At 35.0% G+C, this 17,842-nt stretch overlaps 1 protein-coding gene across 1 annotated transcript in view; it reads left to right on the forward strand.

The window, feature by feature from the left end:
• LRRC7 (leucine rich repeat containing 7) overlaps window positions 1-17,842 on the forward strand; it is a 491,093-nt gene that overhangs the window by 406,852 nt on the left and 66,399 nt on the right. The window contains exons 21-23 of the mRNA XM_037145320.2: window positions 1,086-2,763; window positions 6,547-6,687; window positions 15,125-15,244. Of these exons, the coding sequence (XP_037001215.1) occupies window positions 1,086-2,763; window positions 6,547-6,687; window positions 15,125-15,244 (1,939 nt within the window). The remainder of the gene's footprint in view (window positions 1-1,085; window positions 2,764-6,546; window positions 6,688-15,124; window positions 15,245-17,842) is intronic.

The raw sequence follows: 17,842 nt of genomic DNA on the forward strand, positions 1-17,842 counted from the left end.
CTTAGTTTCGATTCCCTTGTTTTGTAACTTGTTGCTATGTTTTACACTACAAATAGCAAATAAAAGTCATCAGGTCATACAGGTAGTCAATTACTTTTATCCATATTTTACTGATAATATCACCACTGTTGGAAATAAACTCTCTTGTAAATAACTTTAGTCATTGATGCCCAATATAATATTAATGCAACTAATTTATAAATTAATTATTTGTGATACAAGCTAAGGTTAATTTAGCTACTTTTTTTAATTAGCAAAAGCACTTAAAAGTCTTATTATTGTACAAATTGTTTAGAATAAATTTAGAAAAATGAGCATCTTCTAGACATACTGTGGTTCTGTGTGAACACATCAATTACCAAAAGTCATTATGATATGATATGATATGAATATAACATAACATAATACAATTTACATTCTAGAAAAAGATTCATGAGTATATTCCCTGTGCAATGGGTTTATTGTTTTCAATACTTGGCCTTCAAATATATATATATATATATATATATATATATATATATACACACCAAGCATTTATAAGAAAGACTCTTAACCAGTAATCTGGAAATGTGCTAAATCAGAAATTTCAGGGATAGGGACCAAGAGTCAAGTGATTCTCATCATTAGACAGGACCCAATTATTATATAGATCTAATATAATATTATATATAGATCTAATTATTATATAGATCTACAAGACCATTACTGAAGATCTATATAGTTCATTCATTCAGTCATTCATTCATTCAACAAATATATTTTTAATACCTACTCTATGCCAGCCACTGGGCCTGAAGGCAAAAAAATCTCCCCCCTTATGAGTTTATATTTTAGCAGAGGACACAAGATAATACACAATGAATAACATAATAGGTAAATATAGATAATTTGCTATAAGTTAATGATTAGTAGAAGAAATTGGAGCTAGGTAAAGGGTGGAATTTTGGGACCTGAAATAGCAACGCTGCCTTAATCGTAAGTGAGGTATGGGTGAATGATCAGTTAGGACAGTAGCCTTCTTGGCTGTTTCCTCTCTTTCTGGCAAAAACCCATTTTCATATTTTGTCTCCCCATTGTTTTCACAGAATTGCACAATCTTTCCCTCAACCTCTTGATGCAAAGCCATTACTCAGCCAGCGGGAGGCTGTTCCCCCAGGGAATCTACCACAGCGTCCTGACCGGCTGCCAATAAGTGACACTTTCACTGACAACTGGACTGATGGCTCCCATTACGATAACACGGGGTTTGTGGCAGAGGAAGCCACAGGCGAGAATGCCAACAGTAATGCTCTCTTAAGTTCAAAGTCTAGAAACCCACCTTCTCACGGACGCAGGCCTTTGATTAGGCAGGACAGGATTGTCGGCGTTCCCCTAGAACTCGAGCAGTCCACAAACAGACACACGCCAGAAACAGAAGTGCCTCCTTCCAATCCTTGGCAGAACTGGACCAGGACCCCTAGTCCTTTCGAAGACAGGACCGCTTTCCCTTCCAAATTAGAGACAACCCCTACCACCAGTCCCTTGCCTGAAAGGAAAGAACATATAAAAGAATCTGTTGAAATACCTAGTCCTTTTTCTCCAGGAGTGCCGTGGGACTATCACGATTCCAACCCCAACAGGAGTCTCAGTAACGTCTTTTCTCAAATCCACTGCCGCCCAGAATCTTCTAAAGGCATTTCCATGAGCAAAAGCACAGAGAGGCTTTCCCCACTAATGAAAGATATCAAGTCCAACAAATTCAAAAAGTCACAGAGTATCGATGAAATTGACATTGGCACATACAAGGTTTATAATATTCCGTTAGAAAACTATGCTTCTGGAAGCGATCACCTAGGAAGCCATGAACGGCCAGATAAAATGCTGGCACCAGAACACGGGATGTCCAGCATGTCCCGAAGCCAGTCAGTCCCAATGCTGGATGACGAGATGCTCACTTACGGAGGTAGTAAAGGGCCACAACAACAAAAAGCTTCCATGACAAAAAAAGTCTATCAGTTTGACCAAAGCTTCAATCCCCAAGGAGCCGTAGAAGTTAAAGCCGAAAAGAGGATACCTCCCCCTTTTCAACACAATTCTGAATACATGCAACAGCCTGGCAAAACCATCGCCAAGGATTTGGTCAGTCCTAGAGCTTACAGAGGATACCCACCAATGGAGCAAATGTTTTCATTTTCTCAGCCGTCCGTTAATGAGGATGCTGTGGTGAATGCCCAGTACGCAAGCCAAGCGGGCAGGGCAGGCTTCTTGAGAAGAGCTGACTCCCTGGTGAGCTCCACAGAAATGGCCATGTTTAGGAGGGTCAGTGAACCTCATGAGCTGCCTCCAAGTGATAGGTACGGCAGACCTCCATATAGGGGAGGTCTGGATCGCCAAAGCAGCGTTTCAGTGACTGAGTCCCAGTTCCTGAAAAGGAATGGCAGGTATGAAGATGAACACCCTTCATATCAAGAAGTGAAAGCTCAGGCTGGAAGTTTTCCAGTTAAAAACCTTACACAGAGGAGGCCACTGTCTGCAAGAAGCTACAGTACAGAGAGTTACGGTGCCTCCCAAACCAGGCCAGTTTCAGCTAGGCCTACTATGGCAGCTCTTTTGGAAAAAATACCATCTGACTATAACTTGGGTAACTATGGTGACAAGCCATCAGATAACAGTGATATAAAGACGAGGCCTACTCCTGTGAAGGGAGAGGAGAGCTGTGGTAAAATGCCTGCAGACTGGAGACAACAGCTGCTTAGACATATAGAAGCTAGAAGGTTAGACAGGGTATGTTTGGCATTTCTCTGTAAGAATATCCCTCGTGCCTTTAGTTTTGCTTTATTGGCATTTCTAAGTACATGGAGTGAAGCATGAACTACATGAATGAGTAGATGATCAGCATTTTATTTATCTTTATATTGTGGGGAATTGATCATAATACCGTTTCATGGATATTGTTTAATGCTCTTTGAGAGTCCATAACCTGTAGGTGAGTTACTTATCAAATCCAGCCTAAATATTATTAGTAAGAAAGAATTTCACTTTACTATATGGAATGGTGCTTCAATTGCTTTCTAGCCATTAAGGCAAAATGCCTCTCTTAGGGCACAAAACTGTTCTCTAGTGACCTAAACAGTATGGTTTTTACTGAATCGATAAAAAGTGAATATTTTGCCCCTTTCTGCACAGACCCACTTTTATTAAAGTCAGGTCTAATTTGTTTATAAAATTTGCATATAGTTACCACTATGGGACTGCTAAAGTTATTACTTCAAATGAGCAATAATCTTCCCAGCAAGAAACAGAAAAATAAAATAAGCAGAGATTGAATGCTCTCCTACACATTGTTTTATTCTATAAAATCCTGCCATTTAGAATTCCAGTCTTTATATAGAAAGAAATGTTTAAATTAAAATCATACTACAGACAACACTAATAGATAATGTCTTTATGAAGACTGCAAATATATAAATTAGTGCGTGTATTGCAGCAAAAGAAAAAGGAAATTAATACCAATTCAGATAAAAACTGAGTCACAATAAAGCATGGAATGCATATTTATTGAGGAGTATAAAATGTACAAGCCTAGAATTATTTTTCTTGCTTATTAATTTCTCTCTAAGAGAAGTCTATTCTTTCATTTCCTCAAATGATGATCAGTGACCATCATTACCGTGTGTCCTTGTAGAGAGCTATGTGTGCTCCTCATTGACCTTAGAGTCTTAAAGCTCCTTCTTCTGAAAATAGGGCCTTTTCTTATTTTGTAGATTTTAAAGCTCAGTGTCAATTGGGAATCTGATTAATAATAAGTCATTAGAATGTTTCACTCAATAGTTTTATTATTTTATTTGGTGTCCTGCTAAAAGCGCACATCACTACATTTATTATATATTTCTTTAATATTGAATTTTGTGTTTTCAGGTATACTCTCTCTAAATAATTATATTGTTTGTAGGTCGTGTCTACATGACAAGGAAACAATTATTTTTAGGGACACAGTGAACTAATAAAAGTGGGTGTGGGTGTTACCTTCTCAATGTGAAAATTGGTTCTGCCTTGCCAAATATTTCATTGGAATGTCTGCTTCAAATAGGTGTGCTCAGTTCCATTGAAGGGAGACTCATCAAAGCCTCATGACTGGCTGTCAGTGGGAGACACCTGGTCGGTTGTCACCATGCCTTACCTCAAGTTATACCCTTTATGTAGACAGATAAATTGGTGGCCAAAACTATTTGGGCCCAAATAATACAGTACAGTTTGAGAGTTCTGGCCTCATGTAGACACGACCACACGTAACAGGGTAAGATGAACTAGTCAAGAAAGGTCATCAGAAGCTTTTTGAAGCACAGGTACAATGACTAGTAATTTGAGGCAACAAAGGAGTGAGTGGAAACAAAGTATACAAAAGAAAAGACAGATTCCGAATCCTTGGTGCCATCATTTATATACTGGTTTCCTAGAGAGTTTCTCTCCTCTGATCAAAGCTACTGAAAAGTAAGTGACTCCTCTGATTGGAGCAGGAAATTGGAGGGAGGAAGATAAGCCTGTGGGATGGCAGTTTGAGCTCCAAAAGTCTGGAGACCCAGCCTGTCCCAGGTCCAGATCAATGAAAGTAAACACATGTATTTTCCATTGCTGTAACAGCACCTCCCTTTTTAATTAGCCTCCATGTATCCCTTATTTGGTTATAATTTTCTTACTCTTTCATTTCTCAGAGCAATTTCATGTATGTTCAATAGTGTCTCATTTAATTCTAAGACATTAAATTACCTTAGAGTATTGCTTCAGGCCATTGGATCCTGGAAGTTCTTCCTCTTGTTTTCCCCAAGTCACATTTCCTTCCCCTTCTCAATAGAGTTACTGAGCTATTCAGGCTATATCTTACTTAAAAATTCCCAGCTACTCAACAGGATGAATTCATGGTACTGAAGCACAGACTTATTATGTAAAACTAGTTTTGACATAACTGCATAACTGAACATTTTGTCCAAAGTCAGACTACATCAGACTTTACCAGGTGTGCTTTCCTCCTGGTAAAATTTAGTTGAGCAATTTGAACCCAGGAAATCAAACTGTTGCACTGGAAACTAGGACGTATTTGTCCATTCCTCATAAAAGGGACCTGGACACCAGATAAGCTTAACAACCCAGCAGAGTGGGTTCAAGGTCTTGTTCGGTGGTTGAAGAGGCAGCTCCAAGTACTACCCTTGATTAAAGATGCTTATTTTCTCCTCTAGTTTAACCTCAAGGCTCAAGCTTCCCCCCACAGAGCCCCACTGTGACTGAGAGAACTTGAAACATGACTCCATGAGTCCGAGACTGCTACTCATCTATAGGAGCAGATAAAGCACTAGACTGGAGTGATTTTCAACCTCAAGAAATCATTCAAGTGCTAAATTGAACTGATCAGTGTTCTTTTCAGTTTTGGTAGATAAAGCACTCCATCAGGAGACTAATAAATAGTCTTCCAGTTGAGTTAAGTGAAACTTTGATGCTAAAAATCATTACTTTGCAAATAATGCCCTAGAGCAGAATAGGTATATACTATTAATGTTCAGTAATATTCAGTTTTTTTAAGTATACTAAGTTAATTTTTGTAGAATTTTTTTCAAAGAGGATTACTTAAAGGACCAAATGCTAAATTATTACATTTCTATGATACATGAAAAGTGGAGATTGTACTGATAAAATCTATTTGATGACCAGGATTCAAAGTGTCTTAATTTTTAAATGAAGTTCTATAGAAAATTTTAACTCTCAGACACTTGGAATAACTTTAGAAGGTTAGCCACAATTAAAATATCACCAGTTTCCTGTAGCTATTTAGGTACATTTTATACACAGCATTAATAGTTCAAATCATAATTCCTTTAGTTTCATTCTGAAATTTCTCTAATTTAAATGTACTTTTAAGAAACAAAAAAAATAGGTTAAAATGTTTGGGTCCTCATATAACATATTTGACTGGTTTAACTAAATTAATCGGTAAATTCAATCAGCCAGTGGTCAGATTGAATGAGGTTTTGGCCAGCTTTTTTTCTGAGTTGCTGTGATGAAGCCTATAGACAGAAATAAGGAAACCGATTTTGGCTTTAACATCACAGTGCATTAGTTTTAAGGCAGAATTAGAAGCTAGTATTTCTCTTTTGTATGAGATGACCTCATAATGTGAAAGAGTCCATGAGGTTTGCAGCTGACAAAATCTGACAGACTTCACTGTTTAAGCTTTTTTTAATCAATAAACTACCACAGATAAAAAAAACATTTGTCCCAACTCACTCCTACCATGACATATAAGAGAGAGACTTTATGCCTTTGTGTGAGCAGCAGATGTAAAACAGAATGTATCTTTGCTTTTTCGTCTTTTCTGTAGTTTTGGATGGTACTCATTATGTGCATAACTAACACTGTTTACTGTATGCTTCTGTCTGACCGAGTGCATGTTTTAAAAAAGAAAGTTACTGTTTGCTCGCTTAAAGTTAAATGTTATAAATTTAAACATGTTCATGTAACGATCAGTTTGTTGAGCATGTGTTCACACCCTGTCACATGATTATTTCCTCTACTCAGAACGCTGCTTACAAACACAACACAGTTAACCTTGGCATGCTGCCCTATGGAGGTATTTCAGCAATGCATGCAGGCAGAAGCATGACTTTAAACTTGCAGACTAAGTCTAAATTTGATCTACAAGAACTACCTCTTCAGAAAGTAAGTATGGATTGCCCTACATGTGTCAGCATACCAAAGCCAATTAATGTTGTTTGCTCACTTAATGTGTTTAGGCTGTACATTCAGCCCTGCTGAGGGACTCTCAGGAGTCCATAAAGCACAAGGGCCAATAATGTAGAGCCTGAACTCCTCTTAGCTGCTAAATGAGTATTTGTAGCCAGATGGATTATCAGGTTCCTGCTTTACAGCTTTGCTTTTTGGATTGAGCAGGTACATGGCTTTTTGTGTTGCTTTAAGGCTCATTTTTCATATTATTCATTTTCTTTTTCTTATTTTTTTCACGTTTATTTTTGAGACATCCCTATCTTCTCTTGCTGGTGCATTCTAAAATAGAGCTAGAAATTATCATTCGGTTCCTACTGATTTCTTTGGGAAAGAGAGAGTCCTAAATTAGAATGGAAATTAAGTGGTCAACACTTCAAAATGCTTTTTCAGCCCATTTTCTTCACAGGAAATATTACACAGAAGTAAAACATGAGAAACAACTTTGTGACTTCACAAGCAAATTGTTACTCATCCTAGGCTAATTTGAAAGTAGCAAGTTCACGTAATTTTGAGAGACAATGTAGGCTCATTTGAAAGATAATACACTGTAATTAGAAACATTTCCATTGTGAAAGGAACATTTCTGCTTGTTTTATTCAGTCAAAACTTAGAATGCACATTTATTTTACCTGTTTAAATTGATTAATGCCTTCTGTCTTGGTTACATTTTGATGGAAACTAATGAGTCATTTTTACACAATGTGTCATTATGACTTTATTATTAATATAGTCATTAGCCTAGCAATTTTTTATGAAAAAAAGCAATGCAAAGTGGGGAAAACAGAATGAAAGTAGCCTCCAAACACTTCTCTCTCTTAGTAAAATTAATGACTATATGGAACAAACTCAACAAACCCCCATCCCAGAAAAATGAGGGTCAAAAGACCTCAAATTCATGTTTTATTGTCAAATTAGTCTTAATTACAATCCCTAACTCTGGATTGTTTGTTTCCCACTGTGACTAGAGAAATGAAGTCAAACACACATTTCTATTCACAGCTTTATCATTACTTTGAAAAAATGTAACTAAGTGAAGAACATTTGAATGTTGTTTTCTCCTGTCCTCAGTCTTCTGTTGGAGGACCAGGGGTGTGTGGGTAACTTTCTCTCCAGGGAGAAAAACAAGGCCACACTTTGTGATGTTTGCCAATGTCAGTGAAATAAACTCGCTACAGCCAGTTTCAAAGCACTAATTTAACATCACAGAAAGCAGACAGGGACTTAAATATAGATGGTTCTTGTGAGTTAATGCGTGTTAGTTTCAATACACTACTATCAGCAAGACCCTTTTTGCCAGAGCCCCAACTTTAAGGGAACCTGTTTTTCATGTTCTGTTAGGTGCCCAGGGCCCTCATCCTCTGCCCTGACAAAGCCTATTTTCAAAAAGGCCTTGAAACTTATTAGCACAAAGTAATAGATGAGATATCACAATTTTAATAGGCAGCTTTCCTGGAGGTGCCTATTAATTAATAGACAATTAGTAGAAATCAAATCATTTAACTAAAAAGATGGAATTTCAAAATTCAGTGAGATTAGAGAGGTCTTGGTGTGAAGGAAGCTATTCCTTGAATTCCTTGAAATTATACCTCATTTTGCTAATTTTTAGCCCTATTTACTCTTAGATCAATCAATAGAATTATACAGATATATTCAAAGTCTGAAAATGGTAATATACTTTGAAGCACTCTTTCTGAATATCTAACTATCTCCAGGTATAATTTAGGCATCTCTGTATTGCTATATTAATTTTCTGATGTTGTTTGGGGGTACCCTAGACAATGGATTCACGAATAATTACTGTAGCTTTAAGATGATTTCTGATAGAAATATTTCAGAGTTATGACATGTAAAGACTCTTCAGCCTTCTTCAACTGGACACAGGGATGACCTAAACAAATTGTCTTTGGAAGTCACCGTAAACTGCAAACCAAGAATAATTCATCTATTGAAAGACTCCATCTGAAAATGAATTATCATCAATACTGTATTAGCCACACAAAAAGAAAAAGAAAGAAACGGAGAAGGTAGGGGATAGAAAATGAACAGTCAGGGCAACTATTCTGTCACCACCAAAATACGTTATGACCCAAAATTATCAGTGTAAATCCTCTAAACTTTAGGCCTTTAGGCACCTGGGGCAACCTGGGTAGTGGTTGGTGCTTACTCAATTTTGAGACTAGTTCAGCCTCTGCTTCCTCCCATGAATTCCAGTCTAATTCTCCTCCCCTTCACCTTGCGTGCAGCTAGGTCTGTTCTGCAGTGCTTCTTTAATTAGAAAATTTGTCTGGTTTTTCTGCGAGGCTTCCTGTCACCCTGTCCTCAGAGGCAGCCTCTCAGAGTCCTCCTCCTGAGTGGGGAGGACTCTGACCCGCTGAGTGTTGCTGCTGACCGGTCCCAGGCTTGAGGCTGTTTCCCTGAACTCTTCTTCCCTACAGGAAAGGAGATAGACAAAATTGACTTACAAAGGCATAAAAATCCATTACAACACTTTTGTCTTGCTAATTAAGACAATAAAAATTAATATCATATATTTACAATTTCTTTGCAGCCCCTAAATGTTTGTTAGCCACGAAATTTCCACCGAAATGCAAAATAAGAACAATTTATAAATACACATTTTCAGCACATAAAACTGAAAAAGCTGTTCATTCTCCCATGGAAATCTGGAGCTGTCTTTTTATTCATAAAATTCCTGAATGATAATACTGGCCATCTTTAGTGAATTGCTATGGCAAATGACTCTGGGGCACCCTGGAAAGAATGAATGAATGAATGAAGAATGAATGAAGCCTCCTAAGGAATCCAAAGTAACGTTTTCATCTTAAGCAAGGGAAATGAATTTGTAGCATGCTTTTATGCAGTGGTGCCCTTTGGAAGGATCGTTCAGGGGCTGAAATCTAGACTCTTTTTCCACACTCTCTGCTTGCCAAGCCTCACCTTTTACAAGTAGAAGAAGCAGTTTTTGTATTTCCTCTGTCACCCTGAGACTTTTTGGAAGTTATACATCCAGGGAGGGGGACTTCTGTGATTCCTGCATTCCCCAACCCCTCCATTTTGGTAATTAACAGAAAGGCACTATTTGTGTGAGTTGAGATCCTGACTCAGCACATTATTTCTTTTGATTTGCATTTTTTTTTAGTTTACCAAAACATACCTAGTTATTTTTTGTCAACTTTTTTAAAACAAATTTGTACTAAACTACTCAAGAGATATAATTACTTGTGAATGAAGATTGAAAAACATTGTACTTGATAAAGTATTTACACAGCATTTACTTGAACTGAAAGGGAAGATTTTCCCAGATTTTACTATGTGTTTTGAATATTTCTAATGTTTTCATATTTATTACATTCCAGGTTGAGTATTATACACTTTTCATGGATTACAAGCTAAATATAGGCCTTTCTATTCTATAAATAGTAAATTACATTTTCTAATTAGAAAATTACACTTTCTAATGTAATTTTATAAAACTACTTAAGATATTTTTTAAAGTGAATAAATCAATGAAAAATTGTTTAATAAATTTAATTTTCTTTAATGTTTTTACAATATTTATTGATGATTTTCCCAATTTTCTAAAAAATTAATGGTACTTACATTTGGAATATTTAAGACATAAATCAAGTATTAAATTATAAAACTTTCATATTTTCTATCCATTCATTCATTTACTCATTTATCATTTATTCACTGCCTCTCCAAAAAGCATTTAAGGCAACTTTCTATGATGTTATTAATGGCTCCATGTGCTTCTTCGGATGTGTTCTGTTATAACTGAACTTAGCTCTTGTCTTGAAATTTTATGTGATCAGAGAGAAATATAACACAGGCGACCCTTGAACAACACAGGTGTGACAAGAACAGATCCACTTACTGTGGATGTTTTTCAATAAATTACTATAAATGTATTTGCTCTTCCTTATGATTTTCTCACTAACATTTTATTTACCCCAGTTTACTTGATTATACAAATATAATATATAATACATATAACATATAAAATACGTGTTAATCAACTGCTTGTGTTATTAGTAAATCAACTGCAAGCCATTAGTAATTAAGTTTGGGGGGGTTAAAGGTTATATGTGGTTGGCAGACCTAATTCCATGTTGTTCAAGGGTCAACTGTATTGCAGAATGTCAGTTCCAACTTCCATTTTTATTATCCAGATTAATGGTAGAATAAATAAATATTCTGATAGAAGTAGAATGAAGAATAGGATTTATTGAGAATCTACTATGTACCCGGTACCATGACATACTTTAAATATGTTTTGTCACATAACCCTCATAAAAAGCCTCACAGGAAGTATTTATCTTTATTGTATAGATGAGAAATCTGAGGCTCATGTGTCACAGAAAAGAAGTCACCTGAATTTTTACCATTTTACTATTGTAACCTCTGCACCCAGCATAGTGGCAGCTGAATTTGAATCTGACTCTGTTTGGCACCTACTGTTTCTGCTATATGATGATGCCTTCTCAAATATTTGTAAAACCTGACAGTTCCTTAGACCATAACTCATAACAGTTGATAAAACTCTTGTATATACCCTGTTATCTCACATCTACTTCATAACAATCCAGATAAGTAGATATCATAGGACCCAAATCACTTTCCATTTGCTACAGGTAGATGCTTTCTTAGCTGAGTTTAATAAATGTCTTTTCTTAGTGGATCTATGCAAACAGTGCCAATATTTTATCTGCATTTATTTTCTCTAGTTCCTAGGATCACATACTTGATGCAATTTTTTTTTTTCTGAAAGCAAAGCAAGATTTCTTTAGCACTTTCAGGGCAGTCTATGCCTATAGCTTTTATTGACCTTGCTGCATTTACTATTGGCTACCTATCCTCAAGAAGGATTCTCTTAACTTTCTAATAATGCAAAATGTTTTTATCTTCTAAACTATATATATTTTCATAGACAATAGTAAAAATTACCAAAATAATGTTAGTATTCAAACACATGCTACTTCATCATTATAATAAAATGCTGATTTAAAAATCATCAACATCACCTCACCATCTTCAGACTGAACTTTGTGATATAATAATTTAGATTCAAGGTTGGCATATATTTGCCAAACTTTTTTGAAAAATACGCAGGAAAAGAATAATATAGCAATAATTTCACTGGACATACTTTGGGGAAAATTATTTTAATGCATTTTTAATGTAAGGTAATGCTTTTCATGAACTATATGATTACTAAACAAAATCGACCCTCAAGTTTTTAAGGGATACATCCCCAAAACTTTGCAAAGTGCCAAACTCTACTCCGCACTTACATAATTCCCTGACAAAAAGTAGTAGTGAATTTCCCAAGCTTGGATCACACCCATCAATTAGCAGGCAAGAACAAACCAGTGGATCAGCTAAGTTCATTTACTCTTAGTTGTGAATCTGTGTTCACGTATGGATATACATACACACACATGCATGCACATACTCATATATAGGCTTGTACACACACAGAAATATTTAGAGAAGCACATAAACACGCATATTCATGAACCTTTGTGCCTCATCAAAATTGGAGATTACTTCTTCCATTAGATACATGTGATCACTCACAGCCATCAGAATCACAAATGTTAAATCTACAAATGTCCATAGCAGTCTATGGGACCCGCATCTACTCAACAAAACTTTTACTAGCATTACTGAATTTCTTAAATAATATTTGTTATTTTACACTAAATTACATTGACCATTTTCTCTATTGTTTTGAAATATTACAAAATTATAAGAGAGAGAAGGGGGCAGGTGATGATTTTCCATGTCTTTTATATATAATTGGTTGTGTGTGGTGGGGATATAAAGATTTATTTTTAATCTTTAAAGTCTCTAAATAAAACATCTAGAATGTGGTACTAAAAATAATTAAGTGAATTATTTAAACTCAATTTGGTTATTTTCTCTGAAATAATAAATTTCAACAGCGACAATTTCGTTACTGTTTTTTACATTTTTTACTTGCACCTTTTAACCATTTATAAAATTTTAACAACTGAGCACTCCATTTAGACACAGTTCAGTCGCACTTTATCAAAAGCACGATTTTTTAATAGCTGTGCTTCTTTAGGGAAAGAATGTGAACCTACCATGCAATTCTCTTTTGGTTTTTGGTTTCCCCTCCCAAATATTAATAAATTGTTTCTGAGGTCTATTTCTACAAACTTAAGTCATCTTACTTAAAAACAAAAAGACCAAAACAGTCTTGAAATGAATAAAGAAAACAGTTTTCAGGCAACTTCTTTAATTTTGCTGTCTAGTGAAAGTATTGTTTTTGTATCTGCATATTTATGTTTCTGTTGGCCATAATATAAACAGATTGGTACAGCTGCTGATCCTAACTGTAAAAAGAAAGAGAATAATCCCCAAACTAATGAAGGTCCTATAACATGATATTAGGAATTCAACTGAAGAGTGTTAGCCTTTTTTCTTCCACTGGAAATAATTTTGCAATTCTCAGTTGCTCTGTGGGACTAGGAGTCATGTCTGGCCAACTAAACCAAGTTTAGTGCAGAAAACAGAGATGAGAGTGATATGGAGAGAAAAAGATACCTATGTTGAAGTCTGGCCACTTCTCAAAATTCTGTGTTGCACTAACCTAGCTGGATGGGCTCATTTATTATCCATCCCACTTGAATGGCAAAGAAACCAAGCCAGAAAAAAAAACATGGACCAGTAATGCCTACCCTGAATAATATTTTAACTGCTTAGTCTTAATAATTTCAATTGTTATATTTTAATATCTAGAAAAATTGTGTGTGGGCATATGCAAGCATAATAATCGGGAAGAGGTAAAGACTAGAAAATTAATGCATCAAGACAGGCAGATAGACTTTGCATAGTTATTTGTTTACTTTCAAGTAACATGTACTTTAAATGTGTTATCTACATTTGATTTTCAAAGAAACACAAGAAAATTTATTCCTAGTTAACCCAAGAGCTTAATTCAATACCTTCGTTCTCTTTTTTTTCACACTTTCTGATAGGCTCATGAAAAAGATATTCACATGGCCAAAGTATAAGAAGAAAACTGAGTTATCTTCTTACTTTTTACTATATCCATTAGACCACAGGAAAACGTCATCTAATATCATGCTAAATCTTATTTTCAAACAGTTCCAAACAATACTTTTTTTTAAAAATGCATGTAGTCAGAACATAGATAGGATGATTACATGTCTTCTGAAGGAGAAGAACGAATACTATTCCATATCATCAGATAAAGCCTGGCAAGATTTTCATGTCTACCATGTTACGAGAGAGTAGTAGTCTAATTCTCCCATTCTCGGTTTAGAGGACAGCATCTCACACAGAGTAGAGCTGCGCATACATGCTCTAACCTGGCTTTATTTATCTGCAGTGATCCTCCAAAACAGCTGCATAAAATGGGTAAGAAGCACTAAACATAATATCTTACTCATAAGAATTCTCCAGGAAATCAAGTAGTTAGTACCTGTGTATCCTGTAGGTTAAGGAAAGAGATAGCATTTGTGAAAACTTAATGAGTTTACACAAGAAAAATATCCCACTACTATATCCCTCCATGGTGTGTGATTACTTGCTATTACTCAGCTCAGACTATGAAGGGCCTCCCAAATATCTAATATTAATAATAATAAAGGCAGGGGAATTATTATCTGTTAAACATAATAAGTAGTAAATCAGTGAAAATATTATATATATAAAGATTTTAAACTTCAATGCATTAGTGACCTATATAAATAAATTTAGAATTAAAGTCATGATTTACTTATACTGTGATTCTAATAGTAGAATATGTTTAATGTTGTTTTTATTTTTTCCTCAAATCTGTCTGTAGATAATGTCATATAACCATGAATCTTATGTTATGTGAGTGTTAACATAGTAATATTTTGAATTGGGGCAAGACATATGCTCCCAGAATATGTACAGCCTTACAGGATTTACTTCAGGCTATGGCTTAGAATATTGGAAGTTACATACTGTGTTTATATGGTTTTTACTTATATTCTAAATGAAAATATGACACTAAAATATTGAGCAAGTTTTAAATGTTGTGGTCTTTATCACTTCATTAATTTTATTATGACTTCTTTTATTCAGGTACTGTAAATAATCTAAACTTTTCTTTAAAATTCAATACGTAATTCTAAGATTGTTATTTTAGTTGATTTCTCACTGCTTCCAAAAAGCTGTCAATTTAGAATTTTTTACCGAGTAAAAAGTATATAATAATACTTTCAGTTCAGCATATATGTTTTTCTGTAATTAAACAAAATTATTTTCACCATAATCATTAGGGACTCTTCAGAAAACTATGATAAATTTTATTACATCACTAAAGAATGCCATCCCATTTTTGCAATAGACCCCGTCCCAGCAAAGCAACATTTTAGACAATGGACAAGAAGAAGTATCTCCGAGCGGCCAATGGAATCCTTATCCTCTTGGAAGGCGGGATGTACCTCCAGACACCATTACTAAAAAGGTAACCAATTTTAAGTTAATGACAAACCATGACCTTGCATATCCATTATAATATGTAATCCAAAATATACATCTTAACAGCATTTCTAATTTTGTGATAAATTTAGGCTAAATATTCTCTCATTATGAGGAGACTGGTTAATGGTAAGTGCATTGAAAAGGATGAAAAATGAACATTGCCAAATGCTCAGAGCTGGTGATAAATATTTACAAACAACATTCTGCTACCTCTCTGCAGAACTAGCACCTGTTACTAGGGCCTGACACCCATTTTCGAATTGCAAGTACAAGTACAGGAAGGTGTGTAACATATACTTCTGACCATCTTGGCTTTGGTATTATGGTATAGTGGCCAATTTGCATAAAATAAAATTTGACTACAAAAAAAGAGATTTGCATTTTAAAGTTGTAGCCATTCATTGATCCAGTAGTCATTCATTTAATAAACACTTAGTGAGCCCAGTAACACTATGTTTTGAGCAGTTGCTGGATGCTGGGGAACAAAACTTAGTAAGACATAGTGTTGTACCTCTAGGATATTTTCATCGAATGAGGTAGGCTGGGTGGTATTTAGGTAATTAGGAGACTACAAGTTAAGTTGTCATAAAGAGCATAAAAAATACTCTGAGAGAAGATAATTGCAAGACATATGAGGGACAAGGCATTACTTTTCCAGAGTCTATTTTTAAACTCCTACAAATCAATAAGAAAAGATATACAATACAATAAATATTCTTAAAAATTGTAACCAGAGGGAAGGTGGAAGGGGATAATAAGGGGAAAGAGGGGAAGGGTTTTCAGGAACAGCCGTAAAGGACACATGGACAAAACCAAGTGAGGGGAGGAGAGAATCAGTGGAGGGAAGTGAGGATGGCTGGGGTTGGGGGGAGTGGAGGGGGTAAATGCAGACAACTCTACCTGAACAACAATAAAATAATTTTTATAAAATTATTAAAATTTGAAAATAATTATTCAATTCAATTTATTTTCAAATAATTAAAAATTATTTCAATTTTTAATTTTTAAAGATTGAAAAATTATTTTTTTATTCTCTTAAAAAATTGAATCTTTTTATCAAGAAAATGCAAAAAAAAGATGCTATTTTATATTTGCTAGACTTGGAAAAATTAAGTCTGAAAAATTGAAGTTGTTTGCAAATATAAGAGCAAATGAAACTTTTTTATACTGTCTTATGGGAATAAAAAGCACAATCACTTTGGTAACAAATTATCTTATAAAGCTAAACATGCACATACCCTACACTCCAATTTCCTTCATACGATATTATTCTAGAAAAACTCCTGTACATGTCATTTAGGATACTTGTAATATTTAGAATATTAAACCCAATGTCTACCACATGAAAATTTTTGTACACATGAAATCGTGTACATAAATTCTGTTACACAAAGGAATATTTTACAGCCATGGAAATTAGTTAAATATATTTATGATAATTTGTATAAATTTTTAAAATGTGATTTAAGTAAAAAATGAATTTCAGAAGATGGTACATATCAAAAATACCATATTTATAAATCTCAAAAATAAGCATAATTAAAATGTATTGTTCAAACATAAAGTACAGTAGCGGGAAAACTACTTTTACAAGGAAATGGTTAATAAAAAATAGGAGTACTGTCTAAAAGGGAAGCTGGGGGCAGGATGAGGGAGGAAGCTGGTATTATGGGTACTATTCTATTTCTTAGGTTGAATTGTGCTTTTTACACTCTGGTTCTTAAGTTCATGAGTGTTCATTTTATAATTGTGCTTCAAAACTTACATACACACTACCTAACCACATACTTTCTTTGTAACCCAGGTGGTTTTATTCTTGATGATGTTTTCAGTGCCATATATATTACACACACACGTATATATACACACACATATATATACATATATATAATCATTTACCCCAAATAATTGCTAACACCTTGATATTTAGGTGTTACACATGTCACTACTCTGCCTATTGAGCAATACTCAGCACTGCAGAGAACTGTAATATAGTGCAATTGGTGCTGTGATGGTGGATACTGTGCTGTGAGGGCACCTGTTTAATAAAGCAGCTAAAAGAAGTTAGGAAAGAAGAGTGGTGTAAAATAAAGCTGGAAGGATAAGCATAAGCCAAATCACGCTGAGCTGCATTGTGAAGGAAATGAGAAGGGAAACATTAAACTATTTTAAATAGGGCAAAGACATGATTAAATTTCCCTTTGAAAAGCACTGATAGCTTTTCAGAGAATAAATTAGAGAGGAGAGAGACTAGAGGCAACTGAACCGGTTAAGAAACTTCTATCGTAATCTGGGGGAGAATACATGGAAGCAATGGGTGGTAGAGAGAAATGCATAGATTCAATATATTCTTAGACTGTGTGTAGGACATAAGAGATAAATGATAGCTCCAAGGCTGATAACCAGGTTTCTAATTGGGGCAAGTGAATGATGATATGCACCCAGGTAGGAAATAGAAAGAGTAATATGTGGAAGTGGAGGAGGAAGGGAACTTAAGTTTTAATGTTCTGATCTGTTGTATTGTTGGGGTATTATGTGGAAATGCTTAGTGGATATTTGTATTCATTTACCTGAAGTTCAG

Source organism: Artibeus jamaicensis, unplaced genomic scaffold (genome assembly GCF_021234435.1).
Source record: "Artibeus jamaicensis isolate MK-2021 breed Jamaican fruit bat unplaced genomic scaffold, CSHL_Jam_final scaffold_1019, whole genome shotgun sequence".
Classification (NCBI taxonomy): Eukaryota; Metazoa; Chordata; class Mammalia; order Chiroptera; family Phyllostomidae; genus Artibeus; species Artibeus jamaicensis.